General features: G+C 37.5%; 1 protein-coding gene across 1 annotated transcript in view; it reads left to right on the top strand.

Annotated features, from left to right (window-relative positions):
* SLX4IP (SLX4 interacting protein) overlaps positions 1 to 13633 on the top strand; it is a 58553-nt gene extending 44920 nt beyond the window's left edge. Inside the window, exons 6-7 of the mRNA XM_054383747.1 lie at positions 11240 to 11349; positions 12820 to 13633. Coding sequence (XP_054239722.1) covers positions 11240 to 11349; positions 12820 to 13633 — 924 coding nt within the window. The remainder of the gene's footprint in view (positions 1 to 11239; positions 11350 to 12819) is intronic.
* Positions 13634 to 17913: the final 4280 nt, after the last annotated feature.

Below are 17913 nucleotides of genomic sequence, written 5' to 3'. Positions count from 1 at the left end.
CTTAAAGGGTTCAGTCCATGCTGGTTTGTTGATCGAGAATTTCTACAGCACATTAGTAGTGAATTTGTCTTATAGTCCAGTTTGATACATTGCCAAATTGGAGGAGTGGTTGATTGCCACTGAGAGGTAATTTCAAGGTTTTGGCACTGCAGAAGTAAAGCCTAAGGATCTGCACTTTGTGTGTGTACTTTTCTCTATGCAATTGAGCAGTGAGTACACTTGAACTCTAAACTAGACTTCAAGAGACCACCCAGAAAACCTTTCTGTTGATACACTCCAGTGTATTCTGTTGTGGGCTAAATGAGGCATATGTTTTATTTTCCTCTGTATGTTGTTTGAGTTTGAATAATAATTGGATGCAAGTTCTTTTTAAATGTTTAGTCAGCTCACACTCCTGGTTTTGAGGGACCGTCTGTGCTTTATCAAAGTAGCTGACTATATATTAATGGAGATGTTGTCACTTTTCAATGTTGCTGAATACTGCTGCAATTGACTTAGTCAAGACTTTTTTTAAACTGTTCTTATAATGATTTATGTTTTTGATCAAGCTTCCTGAGCTTTCCTGATCTGTGTCTTGGCAATTCAGGCTCAATGCTCTGCTTTCCCATTATTTGGAACCAGGTTTATGACAGCCTAATACATATTTTTTTTTTCCACTGACAGCAACTGTTTCTTCACCTATCTTCTGCACTTTGTTCTTTGTCTTTTCACTGCCTCTCTATCTCTGAATTAGGCTGTACTTAAACTAAGAGTTTCAAGGGATGTAGCCAGATAGGAAATGAAATTCTTACATCCTGCATTGTACGAAAGATCATAATTAGATTGCTTTTGAGATATTCACAGGCACAAATCTTAGCATCAATTGCCGAGATAAGCAATTTGAAGCCTTATGCAATGTATCTTGTAAGATCAAGGAGAAGCTGGATTAGGCAGTCTCTGACAAATTAGCTATAAGGATAAACTAATAAAAGATTTGAGAGTGCTTCTAAGGAACAGACCTGAAATCTATTGGTATGTTAATTTTCAATTTCTAGAATCTATTTAGAAATGAGTGTTTCTGTGGTCATATCTAAAAATAAGGCTTCAAATAGCAATAATAATTTTGGAAGAAGAGAAATCTCTCTTAAAGAAACAAGGCAAGTTATTGAAAATACATAAAGCAGATTTAAAGTCTGAAGGAAAAGATGGAAGACGAGCCTGGCTGATTATTGCTGAGTTGAAACATAAAGCCATTGTATTCTGTTCTGTCAAACTATATTTGAAATCTTGAATAGTTTTATCTTGCAAAATAAGAAATTTTTGGGAACATGGCAAAAGGTGAAATCTTTGCCAATGACGACGTTTTCTTGGTGATTATTATGTAGAGAGCTAAAACGGAAAATTGGACATGGGTTATCTGAAGAAACAGTGGAAATGGGTGGAAGCCTTATTGGAGTGTTGTGTGCATTTTCAATGTGCTAGCAATGGCGTATTCATTGATAACCACATTGGCTTTATACTAGAATCTATGAGAGGAAGCAGTTGTAGAAAAAGCATGGAGGTTAAGCTAATAATGATATTGAAGTGGAAATTTGAATTTACCGTTCATGTGAAACCAGAAAAGTGTAAAGTGGGTGATCCTATCTTGATTAAAAGGCTTTCAGGGTTTCCATGGAGCCCTGATGTATTACAGAGAATATTATGCAAAAAGGAAGATTCTTTTCTAATCAGAATATTACTCTTTAAAAAATCAAACGAACAAAAAACTCCACATAGGTACACAAAGGAGAAGAAAAGTGCTGAAGATGTACTCAGTATTTCAAATCCTTAGCAGAAAAATAAAAGCAAACTATGTCATTTTCTTCATTCAGGTCTGAATTTATAAATTGTGTCAATTCATAAGTTAGAACAACCAAATACATTACAAACTCATAGGAGCAAAAATGACATGATTTGCTTTGATATTGACTATGCTGAGAAATGGCTTCTGGTTCTTTCACAAAAACGTGTACCTACCTGTAATAAACAAGAGATTTAACATAAGAGTATATGTTGTTGGAATAGTGTGCCTTTTGAAAGGTAGAATTAAAACTTTTCAGATTAGCAATAATTTGTAAAGATTAGTAGAAAACTTCATGTATAGGATTTAGTTATCCTGAAGACTGTTTTATTGTTAAATGATAGATTGTATGATGTATGAAGGTGGAATATGTGAAGAAGGAAATGCTGCGAAATGCAGTTTCACAATTCACACTTGGCCCTTCTGTGTGTGTATGTGTGCATATATGTGTTAATATAAAATATATGTATCATAGTTAAACTGCTTTAACGGTGGGCTACTTCTGAAAAGGTCACTCTACATGCCTAGTTCCACCTACATATTTCCTGCCTTCCTGGTTAAAATGGACCAAGTGATTCTTTAGTTAAGAATGAATTAGTTCATTGACTTGATCCAACAGAAAACTATTTATTTGTGAAGTTTCTCTATTTTTTTATTAAAGGATTAGTTTTCTGTCATGTCAGTTCAGTGAACCAGCTCATCCTGTACCCACACAGCTGCCAATTGTGACACAAAAAATGTTGCAGGAGCTTTGCTGCCAGGATTTGGATGAAGAGAGCAGGACCATCCCTTTAGGTAGCAGTTGATAATTACCCCAGTTTGGAAGTAACTTCCAAAACACACATTAATCTTACATTTGTTGCAATACTTGTCTTGCTTATGTGTTTTAAATTTCATAACATTTACTTTTCATGTGATTGCATATTTTGTACCTGATTCTTTTCAGTCATTTTAGGAAACATAGCTAGAGGAAAACAACATTAAGCTGTAGTTTGGTAACTGTATGAATAGGGTTTACTACTTTTTGCCAGAAAGAGAGGAAGAAACTGCAGAGTAATGGATGCTATCTGAATACCACATAGTGGAGCAGGTAAAGAAGAGCTTTTCTCTTTGAGTTTGTGCTTTTGACACTTCAAGTTTCTGTCACATTTCTTTACCTGTTCTTCATATTCTGGTTGAGCTGATGCAAGTCTGACAATACTGAAACATGCAGTCCTTCCTGCCTTTTTTGCCTTTCTCTTAGCCACGATTTTTGTCCTCAGTGTCTGTCAGTACTGGCATATGTGGGAATCTGGGTTGATTCACTGATCCCCTGAAAAAAAGGGTATTTTGAGAGGGTTAAAGATTTTCGATGTTTTCTTGGTTAGCTTTCAGCTGGATCGCATCATCGTGGCTGTATAAACTCTGGTGTTGATAAAGAGACTTGGCAAGGCCATGTGCTGGGTAAGGGTGAGATTCCCCTCTCATTGTCAGGATGGCTTTAAATTAGCTTTAACTGTAAGACTGCTTTCTCTGAGCAACTGCATCAGAAAGTAATGATACTAAGGTCTTCACCTTGCTCATAAAGAAGAAAGCGGTGGCAATTTTATAGTACTGCCTTTTATCCCAGCTGTCTGCCTCTGCTCCTTGGAGATTACCACTCCTAGAGCAGAGTTTGCCAGAAGGGCTGTATGCCTGCATCTCATCTTGCTGCATATCAGTCATGTGGATTCATGCAAACCAAAATTCTCTGTTTTTTAAAGTAGTGCTTTGAACTGCAAGCGGAAGCAGCTAGAGCCTGTGTGTGCTCTCTTCTGCAGACTCTGCAGTGCGGGTAGGAACCTCCTGCAAAAGGGGAGGGACGATACCTGAGAGTGGTAATGCTGAGAATTGCTTCAGTGAGATCTGTCTGAACTTGTTGTAGTTTCTTCGTATAGCTTGCAAACTGACTGATTTATTTTCTACATGGCAAAAGTCTAATAGCAGTCTGCTGTTTGTTATGTTAATGATCCAAAGAAGTGAACAAATGATGAAATGAAATCTGACACCATTATTTCAATTAGTCAAGACTGGAGAAGACTGTGGAGAATTTCAGAGCAACCTCACAGAGCTGGGTAGAGGGGCATTAGGTTTGTAAATGAAAATCATCTGCTGATAAATGCACAGTATTTTTACTGAAAAGAGCAATTACAGTGTTCGTGTATGCTGCCGAGTGAATTAACTGTATGATCTCTGGAAACAGGCCAAGGTATTGGTATAAGGAACTGATTTGAAAATCTTTGTTCTTGAGCCTTATTATCTTAAAAGCAGACAGAATATTACAGTATGTATGGAATCAAATAGAGAGTAGTATTTAAATTGTCTTCAAGCTAATAGGTAAGATGAATTAATCTTCAATAAAAGATTATGTACCTCTGTGCAAAATCCAGATGAAGGATAGCAGAAATACAAAAGGCCCTGTAACTGCAGTATAAAAGATTAAGCATACAAAATCAGTTCCATATGAAGCAATCTTCAAAAAGTAGGAACAAATTGAGTATCTTGTACTGATTTTTGTCAGCTGCTGCTTATATGGAGTGCTCTAGTTGATTTAAATGTAACTACTTAGCAGTGTTCATGAGATCTCATTTGTCAAGGCCTTGTGATTATTTAAGATATTATCATCCGTCATCATCCTTTCACCTCCCTCATTTTCTTCTCCCCTTTCACTCTCCTTCTGTCACAGCTTATGCTGTTGGTTAAGGTGGATTTGAACTAAGATTCTGGACTTTGCACTGAAGTACAGATCTTTCCACTCTGCAGACTTTGAGAGGACAGGCACATCCAGCAGGGTTGGAAGGCTCTCAGTGATAATATTTAAGGTACATTGAGGTAAAGGGTTTATTTAGCTGCTGTGCATTTATGAGATTTTGATGACTCTAGGTTTAAATTATTTCAGTTTTTAAATAATAATTCTCTATAGTCCTGTTTGGCAAAGAATATTTGATGGATTTGGGGTTTTAATTCCTTCAAAAAGCACTCTGTTCCTTACCCTTCAACACAAACCTGTTGCAACTAATAGGAATTTCATAACTTGACTGAGCATTAAGCTAAAATATATGATGGTAAAGTTCACTGAAGGATTTTTTAATAATCTGTTATGATTTGAAAGTATTCAGAGGGAGTGATCTCCAGTGTGAGCTCAAAAATCTTGGGGACTTCTGGGGTGGTAGTGTTTGTTTTGGAAACCAGGCTAGAACATTGATTTAATTGTCAAACAGTAATTACCTCCTGGGCTATGCAGTTTGGCCTGTTTTACATATTTTGCTTCTTTATAACTAGGAAGATCAAGGGTGTTAGTTATTCTTTCCAAGACTGCCTACAGTTGTTAAACTCTCTTGTATAAAGAGAACAAGTTTTTCAGAACTGAGGTATTCTTTTCCAGACTTTTTTTCCTGTAAGAATTGAAATGTTAAGTATATGAATCATGTTGTATACATCATGTAGCCAGGTAAGTCATATAATCCATGCTTACGTCTGGAAGGATAAATACAAAGTTTGTTTCAGCATTATTGATAGCTGTTTAGATATTTGTACTCTCATACCTGTTTAGATCTGGCAAGCAGATAGAGGATCCTCATGTCAGGCTGTGGAAAGCTGTAGTACAGAATTACAGGAATTACACTTGCTTTTTCTGATACCTATATGACAACTGAGATTGCCTTCCCTTGTGGTTTGTAAGTTGGGGAAAGGGGTCAGACTTCATATAAAACTGCTAACTTGTTTTATAAAGAGGTCTTTAAAGTATAAAACATGTCCTCTTTCATAACTACTGGAGGCAGGAGCCTTAAAATTGATGGGAAAGGCTATCTAAAGATGCAGACTTTTAAGACAGTGGTTTCTTAAAAATATGAGTTCAACATTAATGTGTTTTATGTTTTTCTTCATTGTCCTTGAGAGAAGTTGGTTTGGTTGAAAAGCTATTGCCTTTTCCTCTGTTTCTTATCAGTGGACCCTTCCTCTGAAGATAGAATCTGAGTCTTGTATCATCAGCATATAAAATCAGAATGATTAATAGCTCAATTACTTAACATTAATTTTAACGCTTTTTGCCTTCAAGCAAATACGGCACGTGTCACGTGCTTCTCAGCAGGTAAATAAATCACTTGTTTTAGGAGCACCTTCTGTGGCTTTAGCAAGTCTTACGTATGTTCTTGCTCTTTGTTGCATATGTGTGTCAATTTTTAAAAAAACCCTTCCCCTCAGCTTTAGGTTTTGGGTTTTTTTAATGCAGTATCACGTTTTTGTTTGGCTTATGGCATTTACAGCTTGTTAGCATTTTTTCTGTTTTCTGTTACCTATCAAGCATTCAAATGCAAATCTGGAGAAGTTATTTCCTACATTCAGAATATTCAGTGATTCCTGCTGTATGTAAAATATCATTACAATCCAGACAAAAGGCTTCAAAAACAAGAAGGCATTTTCCTCATAGAAATCATATGCTTTAAGCTAATCTGATGATACTTCAGGGACCTTTGGAGTGTTTGGAGTTGCCATGACTTAGGTACTCAATGAAAACCTAGGTTCACACCTTGTATTTCATGGTATATATCATGGTATCATTAAGGATGGAAAAGACCTTCAAGATCAAGTCCAAGTGTTAATCTAAACACTGCCAAGCCAACCAGTAAAACATGTCCTTAAGCACCATATCTATGCATTTTTATTGAACAGAGTTTTGTAATTGACTCTTGGACTAAATAGTATGGACCACAGGGACTCTTCACAAGCAGAATTTTAATAGTTAAGAACCATGGTGTCAAATCAAAAGGAATTTTGGTAGTAGATAGTGAAGGCTGTACTGATCCGGGAGTTTGATTTTGCTTTTTTTGGTAGGCCGTGGTTATACAGTTCTGTTCCTTACCAGGGAGATGCAGTTTTCTCTGGTTCTTTCTCTAATTCCATATTTACAAGAATATATTTTAAAATAAAATCAATATTTCTTAAAAATAACTATTTCAAATGAAACATCAGTACTCCCATGTGTAACATGGAATGATCCTTATCCTTAATATTTTTTACTGGACTTTGCTGACATTTGGAACAGGACACTCCGTTTTAAGATGTAGAGCAGTATTTTGCAATTCCAATCAAGGAACTGTATTTCAGTTTGAGAATATTATCCATCTCTGTACTGGGAAGAGTTGTATAAGTATTTTACGATGTAGCAGGAGTTCAAAAGTAGAATTACTAGGACAGCTACATCACTGTGTTAGAAATACTGAAAATTTTGCATTGTGCATTTGTGGAAAGCTTTTCCTTCTTGTGGGGTGGGAGAGGACAGAAGACTTGGCCTAAAATCCTCTCTGTCAATTTTCTGTGATGATAGTATCCAATTCACCCTTCACTGACAAGACTCTTCACTTGCTTTATGAGTTCTTTTCTGTTTATCAGTTCCAGAAAGATCTCTCTGGTCTGCCAGTCATGTTTTAGAACTGTTCTGAGACCTAAAGGTTATTTTAGATGGCTGAGCTCATGATACTGCCAGAATGACATTAAGAGAGGTCATGCAATTGCAAGCTCACATAAAGCTCCCCTAAATAACTGTTTCTGTCTGATTTGTTCTGCTAATTATGGTTTCATTCACTTGTGTGTGCTTGAGATAATACTTTATTTCATTGCTTACTCTACAATATTATATTCTGAGACCACTTCCATATGGTACTTTGATACTAAATGTGATTTATTGCACCCGTTGATGTTTTCTATGAAGGTATTTTTTTTGATGAGCAAGTTGAGCCACATTGATAAATCCAATTGAGAAACAATGTGTTGGTTTTGTTCTGTTTTGTTTGTGATTTTTTTTCTTTGTTAAACACATACTGAATTTAAATTTATCCCTTAGAGTTAAGAACAAGCACATAAACATGTGCAGCTGGTATCCTGAGCATAGGAAGAGACAGCTAGAAAGTATGAAATCAAAGGAGAGGCAGGAATGAGGGCACTGTTCTTTTAGCCCAGCATCCCTAGTCTGAAAAACAAGCAAACAAAATAAATCAATATTTGTGTGTACTATTGTCAGGCTGAAAAGGCTGAACCTTCCCCCTCCTTCAGGATAAGGGGTTGCAAGGATTCTTCACAAGTGCACATCCCTGAGTAGTTCTTCTACAGGTATTCAGTGCTGTGTTGCTGAGCTTGGCCATCCTGGAGAGAGCTGCAGATGGCAGTCACCACTTTTACATTTCTCAGGGTTTCTTTTGAGTGAGATAGTAAGGTAAGACTGTAGACGATTGAATTTTCAATTTGATAAGACTTAAATAAAGCAGGTATGTTGTGTGCCTAACAGTCATATTTCTCTGTAGGTCTTATTCAAGTCTTTTTTCCAGATACCTCTTAATCCTGATCTTAAAATCAGGATTTGAGAAGCCAGCATTATGAGCAGGTAGGGCAGTCAGGCTGTGTAAGCTTCATTTCTGCAGGCCCTTCCTTGCTGAGTTCTAGTGACAAAAAGGAGTGAGCTTACCCTAGGATTTTAAGAGTGCATATTTCTAATAGAACTTGGCAGTTCAAGGGCTAAAGAAGCATTTTAATCTTTTGTGCCCACCCAGTCTCCATACAAATGTAAATACATCTGCCTTTAACAATTTGCCAAGAAATGTGGTTTTAATTTGTTAGCAGCAATCCCACTCCCTGCAGCTCTTTCGGAGTCAAGTCACAAGTCTGGCGGTGCTTTGACGTTTTTCTCTGTCATGGTGTCATTGTTTATACGATGTCTGCTTCTGCTGTCCTCCTTTTTATGCCTGGAATATTTTTCTTTAATTATTTCACTGCCTAAAAGGAATTTGGGATTACTAGGCAGGATGAGAGCAGATCAGCTTTTTTTTTTACTTTCTTTAACAAGTCCTGAAGTTCCCATAGGAAATAAATAGTATTCCCAAAACAGACAATGTTTTTTTATATACGTATTTTTAATTAACTAAAATTATTAAGTCTAATAAAGAAAATAAAGGAAGTTTCACCAATAATGTCTGAGTGTCTTAGTAGTATATGGAGTGCCCATTGTTGTTATTTATGACTCTCTGCCTTCTATTGTGGACTTATTCCAGCCTTAGGGAGTTTACATCACTCCTAATAGCAAAAGGCTCTCTGGTTCCCACAGAGTCTTTCAAAGACTGAGTCATATGCCTTATGTTAATTGTTCAGCTCTCAAAATACTGCACTTACAGGGTGTGGTTCCAAGGGGAAAATCTACAGTACTTTGAGGGCATGTTCAGAAGTGTTTCACATATAAATCATTTTGATTTTTAATTTTTTAATGCCTTAACCCTTTTCTGTCATTACTTTGTGATAAGCTATTTAAAAACAAAATAAAAGGCCGGTAGTGGTGTAGTGAGGGAATGTGTTGGCCCTTCATCTCTAGACCATTAACTCCGGTCTTACTCAACTCACAAGTGATGTGGCACCATTGTTGTCTTCTCTCCAGGGTCTGCTCTTCGCACCCTGGCATGACAGTACACTGCAGGCAGCAGTTGTGAACTGCTCATCATCTGCAAGTTAGAACTGGGGTTTATCCCTTATCTGTGGTAGTGAGTATGTGTGAACAGGAACTGTCCCCAATCCTACTCTGGATTTAGAACAAAGTGCTTTCCACCCATTGCTTACCACAGCTACAGGAATTGCCTTAGTGGATTGGTGACACTGTCACAATCTGCTGTGCTGAGGACTGAAGAATGTTTAGTAGAATTAGCCTTTCCAGTTACCATCAAGCAGGAATTCAAATACTTCTGCCTGTGCTTCTGTTCTCTGGCTAAGTAAGAGTGCTCTCCAGCTGCTTTGATGCAGGATTATTGTGCAAGATCCTTCAGTTATGTGAATGTTACTGGAAATCTGAATAGTTTCTACATTATGGTTAAGAGTCTGTGCTTTCTTTTAAAATTAGAAACGCTCTTGAGTATCTTGTGATATTCTCTGCTTTAATTGTTTACACAATACGAAAACATACTTAGACAAATGAAGGGAGTCCATGCCTCTGACAAGAATAGAAGCATCAATTAATCCCCTAGATTAAACTAGTTAGGCTTTATTTCTGAGCTTGAAATCCCTTTGCCAGTATGTCGCATGTTTTTTCTGCCTGCTGTAAACACACAAGTTGCACCATTAGTGGACAGAACTTCATGCATCTCTCAATACACACAAAGAGGTTGCGTAATTTGCCTCTGAAGAGAAGGCTGAAAACAGCTGTACTTTTTTAAACTGTGGAAAGGGCTTTATTTCTTTGCCTGACTACCCTCTTTTTGCATACAAAACAGGAAGTCGTTTTCACTGGCGTATTCTTCTGGATGGAGCAGTGAGGTTTACCCCCTCTCCTTTAAAACAGAAATAACAATAAAAATGGGCAAGCCTTAATCACCTATAAGTGACAGATTCCTGAGGGATGTTCCAGGCAGTGTACATGTACGTGCTTTGGCCTTGTGCCTCCATAGCCCTCCTCTGCTTTCTTCAATTCTTTATACCGCTTGGCTCCACTGTGCTGGCTTTGCAGTGCAGAGCAAGGAACAGCATAAATAAGCACTCCCTACATTTGATGTGCCCCAAGGAGAAGCTGCATCAAGCAAGCTGATGAAGAAAAATACTGTCAAAGAGGAGATACACCAAGCCTCTTCTCTTCTGGACTTTGCTGTATTTTTTCCTCTCCTATCCTTAGCTTCAGAGATAATATTTTTTTTAAGTACGTGGTAGTTAATAATGAAGTCAGCAAATGGCTCTTCTCTCATTGAGATTGTTTCATTGTGAAAGGAAATGCTCACAGCTTGAAGAAAAAGAGCATTTTCCTTCCCTCCCTTTCACCCCAATCTCATATTATATAAAACCATGGTGCTGCTGTTAGTTGAGACCAGAAAGAATTCCCCTGTTGTCTTATGGTGGCCAACCACTACAAGCTATGAGCGTTTGAATGTTCTTATTAAAAGTTTTAACCCTTGCTTTCTTAAATGAGCAAATAAGAGTCTGTTTATTTTTTTAAGTATGGAAAATTATGGGAATTCTGCTGAGGATAAGCGTATAGACCACTGCGCCAGTCAGTCTCTTCAGAAAAAAACCTGACAAACATGCTCCTGTCTGCAAGAGAGATTCCTGGCATTTGTCACAATTTGAGCCACAAAGATGTCAAATATTTGCCAACAGTTTCCTCAGACGGTTTGGAAAACTACATCCTTTACATTACAGTCTTGTTTGTTTGTGGTATATTTTAGCATATGAAATATGTTCATTGGGAGTCTGAAAGGGGAGGGAGCTGACTAGACTCTCAAATACTAAAAGATTAAAAATAATTGTTTCTCTTAGACTGCTCAGATCAAAATAATAAAGAACATCTGTTAGTCTCAGTATTAGAAATGGAGGTTTTTGTTGAATAATCGTAGCTTGGTGTGCCTTGTTTTAAACCTGTATTTTCTTTTGGAGCAGAAAGAAGAACTTTCCAGTGGGACGTCTGAATATTTTACTGAATCTACTGAGAACAAGAGGCTTAAGATTACTCTGAATGACCAAATAAAACAAGACATCTTGAAAGAAATGTATGTCACTATTCATGCCAAGATGTTAAATTTATGATCTGGAAAAATTTGGGTAAACAGAATTGGGCCTATGTAATTAAATTTCAAACAATATAAACACCTTTACAAAATATTATTTCAAATTACTAAGAGCCTGCTACTCTAGTGTAGATAAGCACATCAAATGCTGGTTGTTGTTTTGTACAGCATGACAAAAGATATTACAGCCCACATGGATGTCTCACATAGCACTAGGCAGAATCAAAACAGGCTGTTTTTCCCTTGAATGAAGCTCTAAGCCAAAACAAATATGTGATGTTTGAATCTGGTGAAAAACACTTTGCAAATGTATTATTTTTGTTCATTTTGAGAGTTTACAATGTACCACGAGAATGTTCTGGATCTTTGGTTGCAATTAAAGTGTGTCACAGGCATGGTGGATGGGAAGGGCTAGTTGGTCAGCTGATGATGTTACTGGTCCTTGGCTGTGTCAGAATGCCATTACTTGTGTGAGCTGCCAGTAGCCCCAAATCAACCATGGAATTGGGGATTTGCTGTGAACCCTGGCAACTTTTCTAGTTACATGTTGTCTTATCTGTGTTGCCTTTAGAAACAAGGTAAGATTTGGAGGTGTGCCAGCTTCTGCCTATTTTGGAAAAGTTGGACATGCCAACCTGGAAACTGTTTGGCATCAGCCGAGCAGCAGAACGGGGTCACAGCATGGGCTGATCTATAGTAATATATTTGGACTCAAGCTCTTACATAGGCAGCTTCAGTACTTGTGCATAGTGAAATCTGGATTTGCAGGTAACACACAGCTGAGGAGTGTTTATGTGCTGATACTCCATCAGATCCCTTGTGATCCCATTTTCCTGTATAATTCCTTTTAGAATATCATCTACTTGCATTACCTAAGTCCTTCTCAGATGAATGAGCTTGATACTAGACGAGCAGTGGTTAACTTTAAAGTAATGCTTTGAAATGTCCTGGGAAAAATTCCAGAGGAGCATTCTTAAGCAGATCAGAAACTCACACACAGAGATGCACACATTGCCTCTCCCTGCCTTCCCCCTTTATTCTTTAGATGTACATTATGCATGTGAATATATGGAAATGGTTTGAAATTATTTAGGCACTTATGAAATAGTATTTTATCTAGCCAGTTTGGGAAGAAATTCAATATACTGATGTCGTGCTGACCTTTAACATCTGTAATGAATCCAGTTCTGCCTCTTGGAATAGAATGTGAACTCCTTCATGGCTTAGTCATTAATAAATAGAGTTCCCCTAGTGCAGCGGAAAATCAGATGGATAACACTTGATATTATCCACACTAGACAAGCATTACTGTTTGTCAAGGTGATATAGAGGGGTTTTTCCACATTCAGAAAGAGGCTTGTCCTAGTGGTATTTTAGAATTTTTCAGAAGGGCAAATTGAGGCAGTGAAGGTTATCTTTTAATTTAAAAGCAAAATTCTTTTTTTATTGCAGTGTGAAAAGGACAAAACCACGGAAAACTATCACAAGCAAATCTCAAATCAGCAAGGACTACAAGAAAGTATATCTTGGCTCCGTGGACTCCCAGATGGGGAACAGAAAGAATGACTGTCAAACTTCTCTCAGTCCTCCATCTGAAGTGAAATGTAGGACTACAGGACTGCTAAAGGACTGTATAAATACAGCTGAGAGCAACTCAGAGCTTCCTGCTTTAGAGCTGGGAAATAATGTTAATCAGACACAGCCAGCTGATACTAGCAGCCAGCAAAAACATCACTCTGTGGAAAGGCTGAGATCAAGTCTTCTAAGTGAGAACCCTCCTTGTAGCTCTGAGTCAGCACTGCTAGATCCAAAACCAAGTCAAAAAGCAACCAAAACACAGGCTCTACAGATCTGTGGTGCAGAAGAAAACTTAGAGTATTTCCAAAAAGTATTTTCTGAAGGGACTCCTTTGATCCCTAGCAACACAGAAATAAGTAAAAAATATGCTGGTTGTTTAGATCCATTCCTGGAGGAGACGACCTCATTTAATTCCAGGTTGTTCTCTAAACAAGATGTGACAAAGACTGTATCTAATGAGGGCCCATCAACTTTGAGCAAAACCCTTTCCCAGCCTCTTTCTGTGAGGAACAGTGGAGTGGAGAGAAGCCAAAATGAGCCAGGAACAAAAACTGTGGAATTGCCTGTGATGCCATCATCTTGTTTAGAACTGCAGCTGGTGTCTTCAGAGAAGCTTGTCCAAAAAAGAAAAAAAGAAGCTGAAAATGGCCTTAGGAAGTTAAAACTGCGAAGGCTTAAGAAGTCATGAAGTTTGAATTATTACCTTGGGGGTGGCAACCAGGTTTGTGTTTGGAAGGCAGGAAGCAGTTCAAAATAGTGAAAAATAATAAAAATATCAAGTCAAAATTAGATAAGTTTTAAGGAAAATGAATTATCTTAGTCGTTTGGAATTATAATGAAGATAATTCTGTTTAGACTTTAGGAATCAGATGTTAATATTGTACAAACCAGTGCAATATTTATAGACAGAAAAATCTCTTATAAATAGTATTTACTAAGCAAAATTTTAGGTCTGTATATGTTTTAGTACTATTTAAAAGTCATATCAGCTGATGACAGCAAAAGGTAAGTCCACTTTAGTGACCAGTTAGCAGCTGCAGCTATTCCGTGTTTTGTTTGTTTCTGAACGCATAGTTTATCTTAGTAAAACTTAATCCTTTCTGTTTTAGGAAGTTCATGGTTTATTCACATCATCTTTACAACAGTGAAGCAAATTGAGGTTATTTCAAATAAACCTTTAACCAGAGTTTAATGTTGGTGATAACTTTAGGTCCACATTATCAGTGGGGTTTCGAAATAACTCTGATTTGTGCTTGTGAGGTTGAGAGATGAACATTTATTTCTAACCCAAGTTGTAGATACAAGTGGTCATGTATTCAGGCTCTGGGAGAATGAAGAGTGGGCTTATATGTGCAGTTGCCTGCATGTGCAGACATTGCTAGTGGGAAAAGCTCACACATAAACGTGCATCTACACTTTTGTGCATTCATGTTTCAACATCATGAGTGTATGAGGACACATGTCAGTGATATCCACATGACACGTGTCACGTGTCAGTGATATCCAAGCTATTTGTTATTTTAAGATACAGGTAGTTTTTAATTGCACGGTGCCTTTTCATGCTGCTTCTGTAAGTTACATGCTGATGAGCTAAGGAAATGTAGCTTTTTATTTCATGTGTATCTTTTCTAAATGTTGAAAATAAAATTATAACCAGTTTTCTTTTGCCGTTCTCCTAAAATCAGTGTGACCACAGACATTTGATACGAGGTAATTTTGAAAAATTACATACATGACACATACTTAATGACTGTGGACATCCTTATTTAGATTAAGCATGGATGTTATGGTTGGTAGTGAAATACAGGTCCTTATAAGAGTCAGCAGCTCAGCAGTTGACAGCAAGACACTGTCAACAGCGTCTTTCTGCTATAAATAATTTCTGCTTTTCTCTAAAGGGAAACAATTTTGCATGCCTACTAGAAGACTTTTTTTTCTTTCAGCCTGTTTGCATAGTGTTTCTCACAGTGCTTTGCAAAAGATTGTTAATGCTTTCCGATCTCCAGGCAGCACAAAGGTCTTTCCAAGTAACAGCAAAACGCAGGCAGCAAATGAACCCAGGTTTGGAGGAGAAATAGCCTGAGGTGTGGCTACTGTCTTTTGTATGGACATGATACTAGGTAAGGAAGGAAGGAAAAAGCGCCTTTTTGATGGGCTTTAAAAAAGGTACGAGGATGTTTAATTGAAAATTAAGAGTAATTAAAATAGAATAATTTGGTAGTTTATATTGTGGTCTTTGCTTAGATTTTATAGGTGGCTTCTTGTAAGTTGTTACAGGGAATAAGCTTTAAGACAAAAATGGAACAAGCATATATTGTAGATTGTAGTTTTAAATTTACATTATTTCTACTTTGCTTTTCCTTGGATCTTTGTGATGTTCTTGATTGTAACAGATTCTTACAGGAGAGGTTTGCAGATTATGCAGTAACAGACACAAGTAGAGTTTATAAAATCACTTCAGTTGCTACTTTTCATTTCATTCTGGTTAGGAAAAGGACCTTGCACTTGCTTTTGTAAACTGGCAAACACTTTGATTATATGTGTGAAGACTGTGGATGGTCTTGAGCCAAGCGTGCCCCGGAGTGTTACCGCTAATAATTTTGGATTCCGAAGCTTCCTTGCTTCTTGCCTCTCTCCTCTCCTAATCCACTTAACTCAAGAATTAGAAACCAGTGAGCAACCACACAGAGTTTGTATCATCATAGTTTCTTACTATATATAGTTCAGCCTTGCAATGACAATTTAGTTCAATGCTTGACTGAATAGCATACCTGTGTGCACATCCCCCTTTTAAAACAGTAATTGTAGGGATAGCTCAATTAAGGGTCTGAGAGCCTAGAGAGTCAGAACAGATGCAAGTGAACTTCCTGCAAAGTGATAGTCACATCAATACTGTAATTACTGATTTGTTAGGTTCTGAGGCTCATTGTAGCTTAGAGTTCAGTAACTTTAAAAAGATGACTCTTGGATCCTCTCAGAAATGCAATTATTCAGTGAAAAATCTATAAATTCATGATCATTTCTGCATTTTAGGTGGGTTTGCTGCTCCAAGCTCTTCTTTCTGTTTGTGCAGTAGGAGTGTTACGCAAGTTTCCCTTTAGCGATGCTGTGACAGGCAGGCTGTGTTGTTACTGCATGTATTTGTTATCTGTGTACTTCAAGTCCAAGGTTGCCTTCACAGTCTTGTGTTTTTCTTTAGCAACGATCTACCTGCACCCTGATGACTGGCAGAGGTGTGACCTAACACACTCCTGGACCACAGACCTGATTTCCTAAATCAGGTGTAGGAAAAAAATGCAGCTGGATGTTGAGCTAGGACAAAATTAGCAATTTGCAAGTCTTGGCTGTGGCTTTCTGTTGCAAATTTGCTTCTGAGCAGAATTAACGTGCATTTTGTTAAAAGTAATAAATATTTAAGGTGCTGTTCTGTTCTGAAACTTCCAGTGAAGCACAGAAACAATTTCTTTGGGTCATTGTTTTTCTTTCACGTTTGTGCATTACGTGAATTTTTTTTTTTTTTTTCATTTTCAGAGCTTCTTTGAACTCCTCTGAAATTTGTGTAGATCTGAGACTGGCCAAAGCCTGCAATGCAGAGCTTGCATTGAAAAATACATGTTTGTCTTACACAACTGTCAGCTCCAAACCAGCCAGCTTTGGGGGTTTTCTTAGTGAATTATCTGGTTCATTTGCTTTGTGCTGTTTGCTGATACTGAAACAGTCCTTTCCTAGCCAAACGCTTTCTAATGTGTACAGACTATCATTTCCATTATTCTTTATGTCAAAGTAGTTAAAAATACTTGTTTAGTGAACTTTTATGTTTAAACACGCATCGAAAGCTAGACCAGCTTTTTACTTTACATATTTATTTATAAAGAGGAAGCAAGCTGATGTAAAAAAATCCCTTGCCCAGTGTGGGTTGGTAGGAAGGCTGTAGCTATCACAAGAGTTATTTTGAGTAATAAGCTTTATGCTAGTTGTGGCATTTTCTGTGGAGTTGTAGGGTTGCCTACCAGGGTTGGCAGTGTATGTTGATGTGTTCCTGCAGTTGCAGAGTTGCATTTCTGTGTTGCGGTTGACTTGAATCATTTCAAGAGCACCTGGTTCTGAGAGAAAAAAGGAAAATTCTAAGGCTTTTCTTTGCTGCAGCAGGTTTTGAATAAGTAAGGTGTTAAATAGCCTTCTGAAGGTGTTTATTTTGTCAGCATGAACTTTCTTCCCTCTCACTGCTCTGCATGTGGGTCGCATGGTCTGAGGTTGAATTGACATTTTGATATCATCATCCCAGACTTTTGACTGGATTCTTTTTAAGGAAAAAGATGAATGCATTTTGCTTGTCTGTTTGAAATTGGAATACAAAAGCTATAAACTATAGTTAACTTATCCCAGGCTGCATGTTAGGAATAGTTATCTCCTTACCCATATCACTATCTAATAAAAGGTTTCATGTTGTAATAAAACACTTGAATGCAGGCTTGAGCAGAGTTAATAGTATCAGGAGTCTTTTAGCCAGCAGTGGGAAGTGTGGGTTGACCTCAGAAATTAGCTTTAATAAAATGCACTCCTCACTTCTTTGCTTTCTGCTTTTTTCTTCTCTAATAAGCATTAACTAGTATCCAGAAACTATAAGAATGAGAAGCTGTGGGATGGGGGAATAGCTGCACATGCAGCCTTTCATCAAATGAATATCAAAGCCTTCTGCAGCTGAACCTGGGAGGGATATGAATATGCTTATTTTGACAGTTAGGATAGCATTGAGGGTAAGCAATTTCTTCAAGGTAAAGCAAGCTGAGTAAGGAACTCAGACTGCAAATTCATCAGCTCATTTAGGTATTCCTGAATACAGTTCTCCCATCTTGTTCACTTTTTTCCCCAGATAATTAAAATGGAACCTGATAGTGTGTGACCTCATCCTTTCCACAGTGGCAATTAAGGTGTTATTTTTAGATGGGGTATGGTTGGTTGGTTGGT

The sequence above is a fragment of the Indicator indicator genome, chromosome 9 (assembly GCF_027791375.1).
Source record: "Indicator indicator isolate 239-I01 chromosome 9, UM_Iind_1.1, whole genome shotgun sequence".
NCBI classification, from domain to species: domain Eukaryota; kingdom Metazoa; phylum Chordata; class Aves; order Piciformes; family Indicatoridae; genus Indicator; species Indicator indicator.
This window is presented reverse-complemented; position numbering and strand designations above follow the sequence as displayed.